General features: G+C 35.0%; 4 protein-coding genes across 5 annotated transcripts; 3 read left to right on the forward strand and 1 right to left on the reverse strand.

Annotated features, from left to right (window-relative positions):
* The first annotated feature begins 19 nt into the window (after positions 1-19).
* On the forward strand, positions 20-1,329 carry LOC105190960 (sepiapterin reductase). The gene is made up of 3 exons (XM_025307729.1): positions 20-336; positions 590-903; positions 1,012-1,329. Exons 1-3 carry the CDS (start codon positions 102-104, stop codon positions 1,252-1,254), a joined length of 792 nt encoding a protein of 263 aa, XP_025163514.1. The 5' UTR covers positions 20-101; the 3' UTR covers positions 1,255-1,329.
* A 4,132-nt stretch (positions 1,330-5,461) lies between these two features.
* On the forward strand, positions 5,462-7,649 carry LOC105190961 (pre-mRNA-splicing factor RBM22). Its single transcript, XM_011154010.3, has 3 exons — positions 5,462-5,617; positions 5,700-5,753; positions 6,129-7,649. The coding sequence occupies exons 1-3, from the start codon at positions 5,564-5,566 to the stop codon at positions 7,266-7,268; spliced, it is 1,248 nt and encodes a 415-aa protein (XP_011152312.1). The 5' UTR covers positions 5,462-5,563; the 3' UTR covers positions 7,269-7,649.
* Positions 7,496-14,820, forward strand: BBS5 (Bardet-Biedl syndrome 5 protein). Of its 2 annotated transcripts, XM_019844993.2 has the most exons (8): positions 7,496-7,675; positions 8,937-9,085; positions 10,427-10,476; positions 10,560-10,687; positions 12,158-12,293; positions 12,398-12,499; positions 12,714-12,905; positions 14,117-14,820. In XM_019844993.2, the coding sequence occupies exons 1-8, from the start codon at positions 7,524-7,526 to the stop codon at positions 14,330-14,332; spliced, it is 1,125 nt and encodes a 374-aa protein (XP_019700552.1). In that variant the 5' UTR covers positions 7,496-7,523; the 3' UTR covers positions 14,333-14,820. The 2 variants fall into 2 exon arrangements, with proteins under 2 accessions (XP_019700552.1, XP_011152314.1); XM_011154012.3 differs by lacking the exon at positions 7,496-7,675 and having other exon boundaries at positions 7,845-9,085.
* Positions 14,598-19,652, reverse strand: adp (WD and tetratricopeptide repeats 1). The gene is made up of 14 exons (XM_011154011.3): positions 19,462-19,652; positions 18,905-19,028; positions 18,689-18,819; positions 18,505-18,616; positions 17,800-18,189; positions 17,606-17,726; positions 17,317-17,490; positions 17,118-17,224; positions 16,909-17,036; positions 16,716-16,796; positions 16,386-16,528; positions 15,458-15,605; positions 15,186-15,378; positions 14,598-15,042 (listed from the first exon to the last, which is right to left on the reverse strand). The coding sequence occupies exons 2-14, from the start codon at positions 18,974-18,976 to the stop codon at positions 14,836-14,838; spliced, it is 2,007 nt and encodes a 668-aa protein (XP_011152313.1). The 5' UTR covers positions 18,977-19,028; positions 19,462-19,652; the 3' UTR covers positions 14,598-14,835.
* Positions 19,653-19,914: the final 262 nt, after the last annotated feature.

Below are 19,914 nucleotides of genomic sequence, written 5' to 3' on the forward strand. Positions count from 1 at the left end.
TTTCTGGCAAGTAGATTCCAGATTGAAAGTTCTTCAGGGTGATACCACAAAGAAGGATAATTTTCGATCAATTCAATCCATTTTTTGCAACATAAAATATCATGTCAGTTGAAGCATTGTCTGGCAAAGTCTTCTTGCTTGTGACTGGCGCCAGTCGCGGCATCGGTCGGCAAATTGCAATAACATTTGGTTCTCTATTGCAAGAAGGTTCGCATATTCTGTTATTGGCAAGAAACTTAAATGCTTTACAAGAAGTAGCCAGGAGTATACCCTCTAAAGTTACAGTTGATGCCGTTAGCATAGATCTAAGTAAGTCGACCAAAGTTACATTGGAAGGTAAATATAAATTTTATTTCTTAATAAGGCTGAATGATGTACAAGGTGTCCCATAACTCAATACGAGAACATTCCTGGAGACATAGAGCAAATCAAGAGTATCGCGAAACTCGATATGGGACTTTTATGTTTGTCTTAATCTGCTCCATGTCTCCACACGAATTTCTCGCACTGAGTTATGAGACATCCTGTATATTTCCATGTTAGAAAAATATATTGTACATATTCAATTCTCGTTTCCATTCTATTGTAGAAACTATATCATGTTCTCTGAACAAAGCTACTCCAGATTCATTTGACCGAGTGGTTTTGATACACAATGTAGGCACATTTGGTGATGCCTCCAAAGTTGCAAACGAATTGACGGACTTGAATATCTGGCGGGAATATTATGATCTAAACGTTTTCATTCCCATCGTTCTAAATGCAGTAGTTATGAATATGTTTAATAGATTAACAAATATTAAGAAAGTGGTTATCAATCTCACGTCTTTTTACGCTACTGAAGCAGGCTATGGTTGTGCCTTTTATAGCACATCACAAGCAGCACGAGAGATGTTTTTCAAGGTATGAAGGAAGATCCTGCTCTTTCCTAATGTTTTAAATCTATATTTTTAAGCACAATGAAGCTATATATATTTTTTGTGTAACGAGTTCTTAACTCCTTTTGTACAGGTCTTCACTTTAGAAAATCCTGACGTCGATATATTATCTTACTCAGCAGGGGTCGTTGAAACAGATATGCTTTATGAGGTGTCTGAAAACTTAGTCGATCTCAATAGTAAAAAGCAATATAAAGAATTGTTAGCAACGAAAACTGCATTGACTCCGGAACAAACGGTTAATCGTCTCGTGGAAATCTTACGAAAGCATAAATATAAATCAGCCGATCACGTGGATTATTATGACAAATTGTAAAAGGTTGATACTTAATTTTTCAACGAGTGACTTTCTTTGTTCTTTCTTTAAATATTCCCTGTATCTTCAAAATATAATTTGTAGTGAACCTGTAACAGAAATACAACTATTAGTTTGTATTAATTTCATCCCTTAAGAAAAATTACTTTAAGATATTCAAATTAACTTAAAGTTACTTATAGTTACTATAAATTACTTACAGTTAATTATTTACAATTAATTACTTACAGTTAAGTAATTTTAAGTTAATTTGAACATTTAAAGTAATTTTTCCTAAGGGATATTTGCTTAATACATACTATTTAAAACACACATACATGTGGAAAAAAGGATGAAAATATAAATTATAGACATCAACTACAGTGAGAGAAATCGTACATTCAATATCCAATGAAAAAATATATTTCGTAGGACCTTAGCTAATGACTCCTTCGAATTCTAAAGAAAACTCCTATTCGATATTGCAAAACCGATAATAATTACATTTATCGTGCAAAACAAATGGACGTTTTCTGCTGCATCGTTACTTTTCTTTTCATTATTAACATATGTTGGTTCACAACCATCTTCCCAGTCATTTGTATTGATTTCGTCCAAATTAAATCATAATATTGTAATATTATTGCAATATTATGATTTAAATGATTAGATAATTTAAGTGATTAGATATTTATTGATTATTAGATACTGATTATTAGATATATTGATTATTAGATATTTATAATATATTATTTTTATTTGCAGATATTCTTTCATATAGGGGTTATATTGATAGGGATTAAATAGATAGGGATTAAAGATGAGTTCTTGAAAATTTCTTATTCCAAAATATAAGTCTGCATTGTTAAATAGTAATATATTTTCTTATTAAATTACTTATAAAATTGTCGTACTAGATATATTATAATGCGTACACGGTATTCGTATAATTTATGAGATGTTTCGAAAAGAAGACGAAAACTTTCATATCCACGAATGGTTGCGAAGTCTTAACGCAACAGATCATAAACAGAATGACTTTCTTTGATTCAATGATTCAAAGCAATTTGCTGCCTTTGAAATAATATGTGTTTGAACGAATTCTAAGAATTCTAATTTTTCCTCTCGTAAAATATTATCCGAAATGTAGTTTTTGAGTAATAAAGATAAGTGTAATAAAGATTGAGTAATAAAGTGTAATAAAGATTGAGTAATAAATTGAGTAATAAAGATTTGTTTATTATACGGGTCGGGTACAGGAAAAACAAGCAAGCCAAGGACGGTATAACTCATCGTCAGATGAACAGCCGCTTACATTGAACGCTTAATGCAATGAATTTATCGATACACGTAATAATATTAATTGTACATATTTTTATAACTTCCGTTAATGATCGTATCGAATGCCACGAGAAGGGTTTGCGAAGCTGACACATGATTCTTTTTTTTACAAACGCGTATGATTGACACAGCAAAATGTATCAATTGAGGACAATGTTATCCAGCATGAAGGAATTAACGTGATCGCTAAACAGCAAGGATTGATGCGATCGTAATAGCGAATAAAGTGTTTTAAATTAATTATTATATTAAATTAATTATATAAAATTTTATAAAACTGAAATTTTAATTATAATTGAATTAAAATGAAGTATTTTAACGTTTGAGTATAAAATATTTGATTAGACGAGCATTTCTAAAATTTGAAAATAAGCTTTGAAAATATCAACGAAAAAACAGAAAATAAAAAGTGTTGATCACAGTTTGAAAAATATAAGATATTCTTATTTTTAAGAGAACCGATAAATTTGTATTTATTTTTAAAATTATTTGTCTTGAGGATGACAGTTTTTATTACTTTTAGCGCGCGTTCGTTCTCGTTAATATTAAAGAGCTTTATTTTCAATTTTACATTTGTTTTTGATCGTGACTTGGGGACTTTCCTTCCTCCTCGTGACGGGAAAAATTAAAGAGAAGAGAAGTTAACACTCCGTCGGTCGCAGTTTAAAATTATAAAAATTAGAAGTTATAAAAAGCCGGAAGTTATAAAAATAATGTGTGCAATATTATTACGTGTGTCGATAAGTTTATCTTATTAGGCGCTCAACGTAATTATAAAGATAAGTAATTTGCGTAATTACACAAATTACTTATCTTTATAATGAAAAAACGAAGCTTCGGATAATATTTTATTATACTAAAGAAAGAATCGTCTTAGAATTTGTTCAAGATCACTTCAAAGGCAGTAAGTTGAAGTTGTTCGAATCTGTAAGTAAGTTGAAGTTGTTCGAATCTGGGAATGCCTATTAATTGACGACGAAATTGTACAAAAGCGATGTGATTTGGCTCAACGACTCTAAAAAGCAGTTGCTAGAAAATGAGATCTTGCGTATCTGCGAGTAGCGGCGTAGCAGCCGAGCGAGAAGGATAAAGGAGTAGTATAATTTGCCGAAAATAAAAGAACGGAATGCTTTGAAGGGCCCGCCGTTTCATATCCTTAGCTTTTCCAAAATTCTTCCGCGAAAAGTAGCCCGAGCTGAATATTCGAATATTCAGCCATGCCGCCGGTATTTATCGCGTCACACGCGATCATCAAATTAAAAAATTAAAAAGATTACAAAAGTTAAACCACTATTGTAATAGTATATTTTTGAAACCAAATAGAATAAAAGAATCCAATACCACTTTTTCTTCCGACAAATAGCTACCGAAACATCATAAGCTAAATATTAAAAAAGTTACCAAGTCCGCCTTAAATATTTCAAAAAAATATTAGGCAAATAAACAAATATTTCAACAAAATTTATTCAAATTAATTGGTAGAAAAAGATGGTATAATAAAACATGGAGGTTCTCTTTTACGATTTTAAAGTTGACCTTGATTTGACCTTCAAATTTTATTCCTAGGTCAAATTCAAGTTTGCCACTATTAGATGCCCATTTCTAAATTCTGAAACTTTCGTATCTAATATTTTTTTTCAAATGTATCATCACCTCAAGTTAATCCGGGAATCCAATTAATTAAGTTAATTGATCTTTCTGGTACACCCTATATATCAATATATTAATGTCTATAGTTTTTGTATCTATACATCTGTAACTTTTTATCTGTAACTTTTTATATGAACGGAAGAAAGATGTAAAAAATAACATTTCGTCCTACCCTAAGCACCCTGTATATAGGGTGTCCCATTTTAAAGCTTCCAGGCAAATATCTTGAAAAATATGGAAGATACGGAAAAATATTTCAGACAAAAGTTGCATGGTTCTAAAAGGGACATAAAACAATTATATCAGTTTGTTTACAGATAACGTCACTTTCGAGATATTTATTGATCGTTACTTTTCTTAAATAGAAATCCCAATTTTTTATTATATCATCTTTTTCTATCAACTAATTTGAACAACTTTTGTTTGAAGCATTTTTCTATTTGCCTAATATTTCTTGAGATATTTAAGGACTTGGTAACTTTTTCAATATTTTCAATAAACTTGGTAACTTTATCAATATTTAACTTACGATATCTCCCTAACTTATTGTCGAAAGAAAAAATGGTACTAGACTTTTTTATTTTATTTAGTCTCAAAAATATATTGTTAACATAGCATCCTGATTTTTGTTAGTTTGATGATTTTGAAATTTCCAAAAGTCGATAAGTTAACAAAAGTTAGAGCACTATTGTAACAATATATTCTTGAGATCAAATAAAGTAAAACAGTCTAATACTATTTTTTCTTCCGACAAATACTTAGCGAGATATCGTAAGTTAAATATTGAAAAAATTACCAAGTTTTCCTTAAATATCTCAAAAAATATTAAGTAAATAAAAAAATGTTCCAGACAAAAATTATTCAAATTAATTGGTAGAAAAAGATGGTGTAATAAGAAATTGGAGTTTCCATTTAAGAAAAGTTATGATCAGTGAGTATCTCAAAAATGGCGCTATCTGTAAACAAATTGATATAGTTGTCTTGTGTCTCCTTTGAAACCATATAACTTTTGTCTGAAACATTCTTCCGTATCTTTCATATTTTTCGAGATATTTTCCTGCAGGATTTAAAATAGGACACCCTGTATTATCTGTTCTTTTCTGACTTACCTTACAAATTGACAGAGCGAACACATATCATGCGACCACCTAAAAAAATGCATCCAACGTAGTTTAAACACACTTCGTCAGAGGACGCTGGGGAAAATATGTCCGTCGGAATTTTTACGGGATGACTGTTCTCACTTCTCAGGCCGTCTCTCTGACAACTCGTTGTGCAAATGGTGGATGTATATTATGTTAATTCCTTTCTATAAATTTAAGTTGTGAATTAGTATACAATGGCCACGTCGAAAACTACAAACACATATAATAGACAGAATTGGGAGGATGCGGTAAGCGTTAAAAAAATATTGTGCAACAATATTTGTTACTTGTGGAATTTATACGACTGCAACTGATATTATTTTTCCATAGGAATTCCCGATACTTTGCCAAACATGCTTAGGTGACAATCCGTACATCCGTATGGTAAGTGATTGACAATTCTCAATTATTTTTTCAAATATCTCTTATTCTGTGGTAATGCGGTATCGATTTAGAAAAGCTACTATCTTAAATGTTGTCTTGTCAAAGAGGTTATGTTAACAGTAGTATATCAACGTTATAACTATAAGGTTTTTCTTGATATAGCAAATATATATCTACTTGATATGAAGCAACAAATATATCTTATCTTAAATAAAAACCTACGCATTGTTTTGATTCAGGCTGTTTCTTTATACAAACTCTAACAAATGTTTACATACTGAATAGCATGTTTTATACATGGAAGAGATCCGTTATGTATTGTTATAAATTTCTCCTTTAGAGTAACTATTGACCATACAAATCTTTTATTCACAGACAAAGGAGAGATACGGCAAAGAGTGCAAGATATGCATGCGACCGTTCACTGTCTTCAGATGGTGTCCAGGTGCTAGGATGCGATTCAAGAAGACCGAGGTCTGCCAGACATGTAGTCGACTGAAAAACGTTTGTCAGACATGCTTGTTGGATTTGGAGTACGGTCTTCCTATTCAAGTACGCGACGCTGCGCTGAAGATCAAAGACGATTTGCCGCGTTCCGATGTAAATAAGGAGTACTATGTGCAAAACATCGACAACGAGATCGGGAAGATCGATCCGACATCACCGGCGGGCGCCGTCGGCAAGTCTGCCGCGGCTAGCGACTTGCTGATGAAGCTGGCCAGGACCAGTCCGTACTATAAGAGAAACAGACCACACATATGTTCCTTCTGGGTGAAGGGTGAATGCAAGAGAGGCGAGGAGTGCCCTTATCGGCACGAAAAACCGACGGACCCCGACGACCCATTGGCCGATCAGAACATAAAGGACCGTTACTACGGCGTGAACGATCCGGTGGCGGACAAGCTGATGCGACGAGCCGCGGCCATGCCCAAGCTCGACCCGCCCGAGGACAAGTCCATCACGACTCTATACATCGGCAACCTGGGCGACGTGCTGACGGAGAAGCAACTGCGCGACCACTTCTACCAGTACGGCGAGATCCGCTCAGTGACTATGGTGCCGCGCCAGCAGTGTGCCTTTATCCAATATACGCAGAGAACCGCCGCCGAGGCAGCGGCCGAGAGGACGTTCAACAAGTTGATACTGGGCGGCAGACGGCTCACCATCAAGTGGGGCCGCTCCCAAGGCAGGCAGACCGTGTCTGCCGCGGAGGCGACGCGGGAGATCCTGGAGCCTGTGCCAGGATTGCCAGGTGCGCTACCACCGCCGCCGGAGGGCGTGGCCAACAATTTCTTCAACCTGCAGACCACCACCGGTATGATGCCGCCGCCGATGATGATCCCACCACCACCGGTTGCTCCGCAGTTCATGTTCCCGCCGCAAATGGCGGCGGCAGCCGCCGCTGCCGCGACGCCTATCTTCCCCCCAGGAACGACTCCCATACACTACCCAAGCCAGGATCCATCCAGAATGGGCGCCTCACAGGGCATAGGCAAGCCTTGGCCGGAAGAGTAGTAGCGACACTAGCCGCCTTGAGTTTTCATTGCTGTAACTGTAACGGCAACCTGGCCAAGAGAGAAATATATACGAGTATGCTTTTAAGACATCTTGATGTCGTGTCGTCGCGAACATGCATCGTCATCGGTTTCTCCTCGGTCGTGATTCCAGGTCGTGATCGACCAGTCGAGATCGATGCGCGCGGTTGAGATTGACGTCGAGCCTCGTGAATGATGCAAGCTGAATTCAAATGTACGTGCCGCGTCGGGCAGCATGTCGAGTGTTGTGCCCTTCGTAGGTATGACGATATCGATTTCCAGCCCGGACGAAGCGAGCCGAAGCGGCTCACACTGTGCCGCGGTGTCGTTCAAGATGACGGCCAAAATGTGGCAGGACAACGAAGTCAGATTTGACATATCTCACTCGTAATTATAATTCCATCGTTTCAATCGCTCATCCGAGCTGTACTCGACTTCACTCGGTTTAACCGTTTGCGTAGTGATCCTCCCGGAGTGCCACCTATCATCTAAGCCTGTTTCTCCAATAATTTACATTTCTCACATATTTCTTTAGCATATCCGGACTACCATTGCTGGACTACTAAGATGTTCCTCTAACTAATATATCAACTAATATATCAACTTTTAGAGTCATTTCAATTGAGTAATTTGTTATTGATAAGCGTATATTGAATATATATATATAAAACTGTCGTTTTTGGAGAGTAAATTCGTTTACACGAAATTTTAAGTAATAACGTATACTTCGAAATCATTATCTGAGGATTTTTGGGGTCGCTGAATACAAATCTGATGTGAAAGATACAAAATTCAAAATGGCGAACCCAATACAGCGGGCTGATTTGCGGAAGATCAGTTGAACTCGCTTGAAACTTGTTACTCGAGGGTTTTCGAAGTCGCCGAATACGAATCCGGTATGAAAAATACAAAATTCAATATGACGAACATAATTATTATAGAATTATAGAAATTTATTATTATAGAAAGAATAATTATAGAAATGAGACAGGCTGACTGCGCTTGAGAACCGGGCAACCTGACCGGTGTCAACCGAACCTTGCTGAATATATTCGTCATAGCTCTGGCATTTCGAATTCTCGATAACGAGTTTGTAATTAACAACCTCGAAAACCCTTAAATAACAAATTTCAAGCGAATTCGACTGATTTTGCAAATTTCGTCCGCCCATATTGGGCCCGCCATTTTGAATTTCGTATTTTTCACAGCGGATTTATATTCGGCGATCCTAAAAACCCCTGAGTAACAAGTTTCATAAAATAATAAAAAAAAACGTGCAACAAAGGGTTAATAACGTTTCGCTCACGCGCGTTTCTCATCCGCGCCATATCTTCGCGCTCGCCGGACGCGCGATTAAGCGCAGCTTAACGGTGAAAGTTAGAAGAAGAAGCTAAAGTAAATTACACATTACAGACGCCATGCGTGTGTATGTGTCTTGTGATCTATTCTTCGAATGCGATATATATAGCAGTTTGGACATCGCGAAATTTTGTAAAGCTCTAAGTTCTCGCGAGAAGAAGATATTCCGATGTTCCATGTCTGAAAAAAAGAAAAAGAAAATAAACGTAAATTACGCACACGAGACGCCACGGACGTGTTACACTCGAAAGTTATTTTTTTATTGTCTAAAACGTTATTTTGCGTGCAGCAACATGCAGCTGCGAGTCGGCGAGCTTACCGTTGACAAACTCGACATGATAGAAGACATGAAAGGCAACGCCGGCGACCTGGGAAGATTAATCATCACGAACCTGAGAATCATATGGCATTCCTCGTCCTTGCCGCGGATCAATCTAAGTATGACCTCCGTGGCATTGTCTCACGTAGTACATAATATTATAGCAATATCACAATAATATTAAGTTTCCATTGTAATATTACAACATAATATGGTAGAAATATTATTACATTATTACAGCGATATCACAGTAATATTATGGTGATATACTACAGTAATATTGTGATAATATATCATAGTAATATTGTCACAGTGATATATCACAATAATATTATTGTAATACTATAAAGTTATAGAATACTCTTACGGAAAGAAACGTTCAAATTTGAGTATATTTGAGAGTAAATTTGAATAATTGAATATAAACACTCAATATTTGAATGTTTCTTTCATAAGAGTTAATTTTATATTAGTTAATCTAATATTAGATTTTAAATGTTATCGTTGAAATATTATGTTTGTTAATCATTTTTACCTCTTGATGATGTAAGCAATTCAGTTTTCTGTGATGTATTCACAGTTTTTAATTCAGATTTTTCTGCCTTTATTCTAAAATCTTACAACTGCTATATCTCGAAAACTAAACATTTTAGAGAAAATGTTTTAGACAAAAGTTGTATAGTTTCAAGTGGGACATAGAATAATTATATAATTTTGTTTACAGATGATGTTACTTTCGAGATATTCACTGATTATTTCACTGATTACTTTTCTTAAATGAAAATCCCATTTCTTTATTACATCTTCTTTTTCTATCAATTAATTTGAACAACTTTTATCTGAAACATTTTTTTATTTGCCTAATATTTTTTGAAATATTTAAGGAAAACTTAGTAACTTTTTCAATATTTAACTTACGATACCTCGTTAACTATTTGTTGAAAGAAAAAATAGTGTTAAATTATTTTATTCTATTCTTTTTTGTCTGGAACGTTTCTTAATATGTTTCATATTTTTCGAGATTTTTGCCTGACTCATTTAAAATGGGATGCCCTGTATTATCCCCGAAATATTTTATTTATACTCCAATGCGATATATAACGTTTAAAGTAACAAATGACATTAAATGACGTTTCAATGACGTTTCTAATGCCCATAAGACATAACAAAAACGTCACTTAACATCATCTTGCTACTTAAGATGGGATATATTGCAATACAATATTACAGTAATCTTTTAATGTTACATATAAACGTAATATATCAGTAATATTGTACTGTAATATGTAATATTAATGATATATTGCAATCTAACTATGATATTTCTGTAATATTACGTGCTATGTGGGCTATCACGCGTAGCGTAATCTCTAGAATCTCGAAACACAAAACGTCGCCGCGAGGTCATCGTCGCTTAGCCGCTCGCGAAGAAGCGTGAAACGTGCGTGGTTATTTTGCAGGTATAGGCTACAACACCTTCGTCACCGTGAACTCCAGGATCCTCCACATGGTAAGGATCGTCCTTCGCTATCTTTGTCCGTCGACACCGTCACGGTGGTGACGTCGTTTTCTCTTCTTCTCGTTTTCCTTTAGGTCCACGGCGGGTACATACAAGCTCTTCACGTGTTAACTTCCTACCGAAACTGCCGATACGAATTCATGTTTACGAATCACGATACGAAAAGCACGAGGCACTACACCTCGGTCGTAGGCGTTTACAGGTGATGATGCTCTCGCTGTTAAAGGGGGAAATTACATGCGGAGCAGGCCACTTTCAAGGCTATTTTTACGATTTTTTTCAACAGAAACGGTAAGATCAATCGACTTGAAATTTTCGCAGTGTATTCGTTAATGTTCAAAGTGTAAAATAAATTTTATTGCATCACCAGAACCGAACCAATTTGTAATTATAATATAGATAAAAATGCAATCATCCGTTTGCAAGCTCTATGTTTGCTGTCGACATAATTCCGGGCCTCTCACACTACTCTGAAAGCAAAAAATGAGAAAGATTTTTTAAATATTCGGCAGGGTTAAGAGTTATTTTTTAAAAGTAATTCATTATCGTTACCGTTACTTTCGGTAAAAAGTAACTCGTTACCATTACTCGTTACTGGTCTTAAAAAATAACGCGTTACCGTTACTTAAAAGTGACGATATTTTACTTCGTTACTTTTCGTTACTTTTTCTTATTGTAAATCCGGGATCACAAGAAAGGTGCTAAGACAAGATATAAATCGGACATAAGATGATTAGAAATATATATATATATATATATTTAAATATTTTTATTATTTTATGTTATTAAGTGTTATATTTAATGAAAAGTTTCTTAATTAGTGGATATAAATTTAATATTTGGACATTAATGCCTGTTGACTTTAAAAATGTTTGCCATTCATCACAAGTAGATTCCTCATTTGATGTTTGCTGTTTGACATTAAAAAAGTCATCGTTATCATCGTGCTCAAACATCAAAGAATTTTCAGCTAAAGGAATTCCTAATAAATCTCCTAAATATGTTTGTGCAAGTTTTCGCTTATCTCCGGCTAACCAACTCAATTTGAATTTGGAGTACAAACAGCTGGCAATTATAAATTCTTCTTTTTCGAATGTAGCACAAAACCTAAAGTTAAATAAATAAAATTAGATATCAGATATGAACTGATAGATATGATAGAATTAGATATGAACATATTAATTTTTCTTTGTGATCAGATGAATGTTGTTTGATGAACATACGTGTTAATCAAATTACACCAACTTACCTTTCTTTTAAACCTTTCTGTACACCTACGTTTAAAAAAATGAATAAAATAAAATATAACTGTGTCCGAGGTAGGGGCGAAAACTACATGTCTACTGCATATTGTGTAAAAATTTCAAGTTATTCGTTCAGTCGTTCAGTAGTAGTTTTTGCGTAATCGTGTCGACAGTTTAAGAAAATTGTGTTTCGAGATAAACGCGTTTAAAGTTTTACGTGCACTTTCCATATAGATAGTAACACATTTATTTTATGCTTTGAACATTAATGAGTGCACTGTGAAAATTTCAAGTCCATTGATCCTACCGTTTCTGTTAAAAAAATTCGCCTTGAAAGCGGCCTGCTCCGCATTCCCCCCCTCAATCAGCGAGATCGCCGTCGTCGTGTAGCGTAGTCAGTAATCGCTTCTAAGAGACGTCTCTTGTAGAGCTTACGTGTCGTCGAAGATCTACCGAGAGATCAAACTGCGAAGCGGCATTATACAGGAAAATCGACTGGTCCTGCTGCCGCAGGAGAAGGTGCAATCTTCTGTGCAGGATGTTTGGAATCTGTCCATCGAACAGGTTTTTACAGATCCAAATTGCGATCTCGATCAACCGTATTGATATTAATTGAATTATTAGGCGCGCGAGCGCGATTGTTGACAGGATGAATGGTTGTATTTCAGGGGAACATCGGGACTTTTATCATAACAAATATACGTTTGGTGTGGTATGCGGATGTGAACCATCAGTTTAATGTGTCGATACCTTATCTTACAATTGGAAACGTGAGTGTCGGAATTACGAATATGCATTTAACGGACAGAGTCGTTGGATAATTACAGGACATGCTGTTTTCTCTCTCTCTCTCTCTCTCTCTCTCTCTCTCTCTCTTTCTCTCTCACACACGCACACATACACACACTATTCAGTATCTTTAGAAATTGTCGAGTAGAAACCGTCGAGACACGCAACGGAGAGAAACCGTTCTGTTTCCCGCAGATCACTATTAGAACATCGAAATTCGGGCCGACTTTGGTAATCTTAAGTACGGAGGCCAGCGGAGGATACGTCCTAGGTTTTCGCATTAATCCCTTGCAGCAGCTTCACATCACTCACAAAGAGATCTCGGTGCTCCGTTCGGAATTCGATAAGTTTCCGATTTTCGGTGTGGAGTACACGTTCGAGCATCAGGTAGTTTATAACGCATATATTAATGTATACTTTATCACAGTTGCATTGGCTTCATTGCGGTCCAAGGTCCATACTATCGCATGTACGTATTTTACTCAATAAAGAGAGCGTAAAATCAGACCACATTTAGCCATATCGTTAAGTGGAAACAAAAAAATTATACACACACACACACGAGATGAGGCACCTGAAATAGAGGTCGCCTGAATAACTTTGAAAATATGCAAGATGGAAAAAAAATGTTAGACAAAATTTGTAGGGTTTTAACTGACACGTCACATAGCGATATTAATATGACCTTGGACAGCGTTATCAAGGTTACGACAAAGTCACCTTGAATTTTTTAAATGGAAAACCTCCATTTTTTTAATGATATTTTTTACCAATTAATTTAAAAAACTAATTAATTTGAATAATTAATTTCAACTTGATTTGAAATTCCCAAGGATTATCGAGTAATAAAAGTTAGGACACTATTAATGCAACAGCGTATTCCTGAGTTCAATTAGAATAAAAAAGTCGAGTACCACTTTTTCTTCCGACAAGTAATTATTGAGATATCGTAAGCCAAATATTGAAAAAGTTATCAGTTAAAATTTTCCTTAAATATCCCAAAAAATTAGGCAAGTAAAAAAATATTTCAGACAAAAGTTGCTCAAATTAATTGGTAGAAAAAGATGATATGATAAAAAAAGAGGTTCTCATTTAAAAAATTCAAGGTGACTTTGATGACATTGTTCGAAATCATAATATTGCTATATATAGTGATGCGTTATTTAAAATCCTACAACTTCTGTATTTAACATTTTTTTCTACTTTGCATATTTTCAAAGTTACTCAGACGGCCTGTTTTAAGTGCCTCACCTTGTATATGTATAAAATACAAGATTATATACACAAAGATTGTAATTTAATCATATATTTATCTTACGTACAATATACAATCGTAAAATTATATATTGAAAACTAGATTGTATATCGATACTCCATATTCGCAATTTTGATGAATAAAAGTATATTTTCGTTATACTTCTCACTTGGACCACAACTTGATTAAATCCTAAGTCCGATTTAAAACTGCCTCGATAACTAACGCTCTCCCCTATCTATGAGAATCTCTCTCGCAATCTATTGAGTATCGTGTTGGTAAATTTTCTCCAGTAGCAACATATTGTCGCACACAACGCACTCAAAACCCATTACCATTACAGGCGCCGTTACAGGAGGAAGTTAGCATGGAACATTTTACTGAGATACAGGACAATCAAGCTGAGATATCGAATGTCTTCGGTTATTATTTTTCCGAGGGAGAGACGGGTCAGAGAAAGCCTAATTTCTCAATTCATCTAGGACTCGCGGCAGAAGAGCCAAGAGAAGGTAGTACGTTACAGAGCCTATGGGAACTAGTACCGTCGTCTGTTAATTAATTTCCTAGCTTAGACATCTTTCTTTTCTGCCAAGTTCTGCCACTCTCTTTCTCATTCATTCTAATGCTTAGCTAATTACGAGACAACTCTTTCCTGTTATTAAAGGTTAGCTTTACAAGGGGATAAAAGCAAACCCATTTTGTACAAAGAGATATCATAACATGATATATTATTAACTGTATCATGCTACATGTATCCGAAACACAATTCTGCTCACGTTACTTCATGTCTTTTAGCAAAGTCTCTTAACAAAGCACAATATTAATTGACAAATAAAATTCTATTTTTCCCTTCAGTTTTATAAAAACACCGTCGCAATAGATTATACAAGAAAAGTGTTGCTTGACATACTTGTGAAAAAAATAAATAATTAGAAATGGAAATAATATAGTATATAATTATAACCACACACGCGCGCGCATACATTCACACAGGTGTCGATAAACCTTTTTAGTTGTGTAATTGCTCTTGGTGTGTGCTCTCTTGTGTGTTCCTTGCGAGACTTAGCTTGGCCTACAATTTAAAGCCTGCGTGAATGACACGTCGCGTTGATCCTCACCGTCCTCATCGCTGAATTCTCCTTGGTGAGCAGGCAATCTGTATCCCATATTCATTAACATTATTTCAAATGGATCACTGTTCATGCGTATTTGGTTGGCCGACGCTGCATCATCTAGATTCCGAATTTCCCTTTCATTTATTCTGCCATCCTATACAAAGAAAAATTTAAGATGTAAGATACGTCATCTTCAATTCCGCTCGCTATATTATCAAGAGAAGAAGAGAGGGGAGAGACACTACAGTCTCTATTTAATTCCAATAAAATGTTAAAGGATTATAATGTATGATATACCTCTGGTAACGGACTCCATAATCTAATCACTGGATCAATACCACTAGTAGCTAACAGGCATGTGGATGGATGTGGTTGCAGACAATTGACAATTCTATCATCTCCTCGCAGCACACGTACGATGTTGGTAGTACTACGATCCCAAATAAAGAAAGAGCCGTCATCTGACCCGGCTACTATATATTGACCGTTGCTGGAAAGAAAAATCGACATTAAAACGGGCTGTTGTATTAGAAGTTATTTCAGTAATGTTATTATTTAAATTTATTTACTTTCCGAAGAAATTTGCCTCCTTTATATCGGTCGTAGTATTACAATGGCCACAAAATCTCATCTTGTAGTCAATTGAATTGCGCCTCCATTCTTGTTCGTATTCCGATATCGGGAACTGCAGATGGTTGGACTGAGAATAGTCTCTCCCTGATAGATAACAATATTAGAATTAAGGATCTTATGAATATTAATAATCGCGTACAGGGGCTTGATTCTTGACGGCGTGCGAATGAGATGCGCATACGAAAATCTATATTATATGTAACGTAAACTGTACATTTTCGCATATGCATCTTACTCGCACACCGTCAGGAATCGAGCTCCAGGGTGAAAAAATATGGGTGATTCACCTGATTTGATCGTCTCGAATAATTTTGAAATATGAATTTTAGAAAGTGTTGTATATGAAAGAAGTTTCGGAGACTTGGAGGTCAACTTCGTTTTCTCTTTTTTTTATGTAATCATACAATTTGTTTGACATAAATTGATTCTTCAAGTTAATCTGTGCAAAGATTATTAAAGATCATTAAAGAACATTAAATAGTGAGTACTTCATGAGATATTTTACATTTTATCCTGATACTCTTTTTAATATATGATATTAAAAATCTCGTAAAATATTAACTTCCCAATAATCTATGCGTCTTATACACAGTATAAAATGAGGAATCGATTTATGCTAAGGAAAAACATGATTACATGTAAAAAATCGAAATTCACCTTCGAGACTCCTCTGCTTGAAGAAAGCACATTTGCTATGTACACAATGTGTACACTTGAAATCACACAACTTTTATAGACTCTTTCATAAATTATGTAATTTAAAAGTTATTTGAGCTGATCAAATTATGTACAAGTGAATCTGTATATGCATACAAATTTTAGAAACTTATTTTAATGAGAAAATACTGAGATAATAATAATTACCGTTATCAATAGCTTCCTTTATATCCATCCTTAATGCTTTACATGATGAATTAGATACATATTCTGGGAACTTTTGTTGAAAATTCTTGAGTATCTTGTCGGCTTCTAATGCTCGATTCAAATCAAACAGGCAGCGCGCCAATCTATGAGAAAATACCAATTAATAAGATAACAGTAAGACAATTTAGTAACTTTGAGGAAAGTCTTATCAATGTAAATACGAAAATTTCAGTCGTAGAGCAGAGAGAAATAACAATGTACATGTTTGGATTTTAATTCGTTGCCTCAAGCTCATTATTACTGTTATTAGCTAATGTTTATTGGTATTACCTAAAGTGCGCCTTAATATGTTCCGGATCAAGAAGTAATGTTAATTTACAATCCCGTAAAGCTGCGTAAATATCACCATCCCTAGAAATCACATATATGTACATACACACTCTACCCACACCGTACCACAATTGTATGTATATATAATACAATTATTTATATCTTTAACATTATTATTAACGTAAGTAATTACCAAGCACGTTTCATGTAAGCAGCTGCTCTATTAGCGAATAAAACTGCTGCCGTTGGGCAACGACAAATTGCTTTATTATACAAATTAATTGCTAGCGAGAACTTTTGCTGCTCAAAACCCTCATTCGCCTATTAATGATAAAAAATATGTCGATTATAAAATAATAGATGTAAGAGAGACGCGTAATTCTTTTGTACAACTATACTTACTTCACGTTTCAATTCTTCAACATGCGGCGGCAATACTTTCACGTTTTTTTCCGTGAAGTCTTCCATATTTTCCATGTCACTCTGTTCCACACAAGAGCTTCCAAGTTCTATATCCCGTTCGATTGATCGTAAAACAAAACAAAAACAAAAATGTTAGTCGTATAATAATTTTCCAACGGACAAACTCAATGACAAATACCTGTATATTTCTTTGGCGAACAATTAAGATATGCCTTCGAATGTTTCGGATTATTAATATCGAACAAGTAAATCTGTTCACCGCCCATGTTCACGAGTAACTCATTTCCGTCGTCACTGAACGTCAAATAAGTCGTCGTGATGCTTCTGTTACTGTCGCGAGAGCGCAGATGACCTGTTGAATATTGGATGATGATAATATTCATCAAAGTAACTGCGCAACAGTCAGCAAAGAAGGAGAATAAGGGATAAAGGAGTCGCCTACGTTATTTCTGATTATACGAACGAACCTGCGATAAAATACTGTACGCTACCCAATGGGATATTGTCATCTGGATCGCCCTTGCCTGCCCGATAATTGGTGAAATTTACCCATTCCGTATTTAAGACGTGTGTAGGACACGGTGGAATCTACATTTTAAATAATTAGCATATTACAATAGTAGAAAAAATCGTGGTTTCGAGACTCAATGAGTGGAATTACCTGTGACAACTTTATCATTCTCCGGTCATACATCCGAATGTAAGCATCATTAGCACCAACCGCTATCAGCTCAGGCTTCTTCGAGTTCACAGAAATGCACTTGCCCTCCACATTGTTACCTGCATGATATATCAGGTTCACGAGTACATTACGGTCCTCGCTCCTGCAAACATGCGGTGTACGCATGTCGTATTGCAGAAAGAGACCGTCCTCGCCCGCACTCCAAAACAAGAAGGGTATACTGGGCGCAGTGGCGATACGCTTAACGCGTGCTCTGTGGCATTTGCATGTGAATATTGGTTCAGTATACGAGAACGCAAGGTCGTACACTCGAATCCTGCAGTCTCCTGCACCTGACACCAGTACACGGTCATTTGATTTTGGCATAAACTAAAAGCAAATACGAATGGTATCAAAGTAAATAGCACACGCGATCTTACAAGATACCTAAGAAGTTCTAAGAAGCTATGCTACTTTTAATCTCGCATGTATCATTAATTTTTAGTATTAATTCAATATTAATATTAATTCTGGATGTACTATTAATTCTGAAAAAGTCCTTTAGCACAATAATAACTCAGTGCAGATTCAGAAACTGATTCTTCTTACTTAGCTAATATAATGTCATTAGTTTAAATCAGTCTTTCTGTAAAATCAACTATTGTATTTCAGGTCAATTAAATTGATAATAATTAATAGATTTACCTTGACAGAAAATATATTTCCATGATGGCCTGTATGAAGTACTAATTTTTTTTCATAACGAAAAGGGTCCCATAATATAATGTCCTTGTCATCTGATGCTGATGCAAGGATTCTGAATGAAATAAGATATTTTAAACTATTGTGTTACAAATTAATAATATATGAAAGTACAAACAATATTTACTGTCCACTCTCATTCCATTCTAAACAATTAACGCATCCTGTATGACCATTCAATTCCTTTTCTAAACCCAAACGTGATATTAGATTACCAGTGACTTGCAATTTTTGTTGAATTGTATATGGTACTATATCCTAAATAAATTAAATATTACGTATATTTCTATGTACAATTGCAATATGATAAATGCATATTTAGATATATTTTTTTATGACTTACATGTATTTCCCTTTGCCGCACCAAGTCTAGGACCCTATAGCCCTTTTTTTGAATATTAGGTAACAGATCCATGTTATTTCATTTATTCTTCCTTCTCCTTATTGTGGCACAAAGTAAATATTTTCTGAAAATAAAAATATAAGACATAGCTATTTTACAAATATCTGCATATATCAACTAAACTAATCGTGACTTCAAATAACCTATCGGACAAAAAATTAAGCAAATTGAGAATGATTTAACTGCTTGAAATGACTTTACATAATTGTATTATCGTGTACACTCTGATTTCTTACCATTTTAATTACGTTTTTATATTCAAATAAGGATACAGGACATCTCAACGATATATTGATCTTTAGTTTTCTGAATTTTTAGTAAAAAAAGCCACAATACAAAGAATAATTTCTCTCACAAACGGTCTCTCTAAACGAATTATTCATAAATGAAATTTATGCGAAGTATGCACGAACGAAATGTTGCTCTCGGTAGGCGATCCAAATGCGAGAGGAATATTGTAAATATACTCAGAAGTATGAAAATACAGTTGGACTTACAGCCCCGTTTATTCGAAGCTTCTCGAGCATAAATTCGGCATCGCATGGCAATTCGTACGTTTCACGCGAATGTTTACCCTTTGCATGGTAGAAACACAATAGAAATTGTAACGGAGAGCAGAGTTACAAAGCAGCTGTCGCACTCTTCGTCGAAACTACAGAAAATTGGAAGAGGAAATTAGTGCGCAATATGCAGCGCCATCTGTTGAGGGATACGAATATTCAAAAATGCGAGATCTCATTGATCGATAAAAAATAAATATCCTGTTATCTGCATCTATAATAATAATATAATTGTTTACAAAATTACTATGCGTTAGATATAATAATATATTGCGAAGAAATAAAGTCTGCATTCTATTAATTCATTCATTTCAACATTGTATTGATCTTTAGTTTTCTCAACTTTTAGCGAAATCACAATACGAGAATTACAGATATTAGTTATTGACA

Source organism: Harpegnathos saltator, unplaced genomic scaffold (genome assembly GCF_003227715.2).
Source record: "Harpegnathos saltator strain DR-91 unplaced genomic scaffold, Hsal_v8.6 scaffold93, whole genome shotgun sequence".
In the NCBI taxonomy this organism is placed as follows: domain Eukaryota; kingdom Metazoa; phylum Arthropoda; class Insecta; order Hymenoptera; family Formicidae; genus Harpegnathos; species Harpegnathos saltator.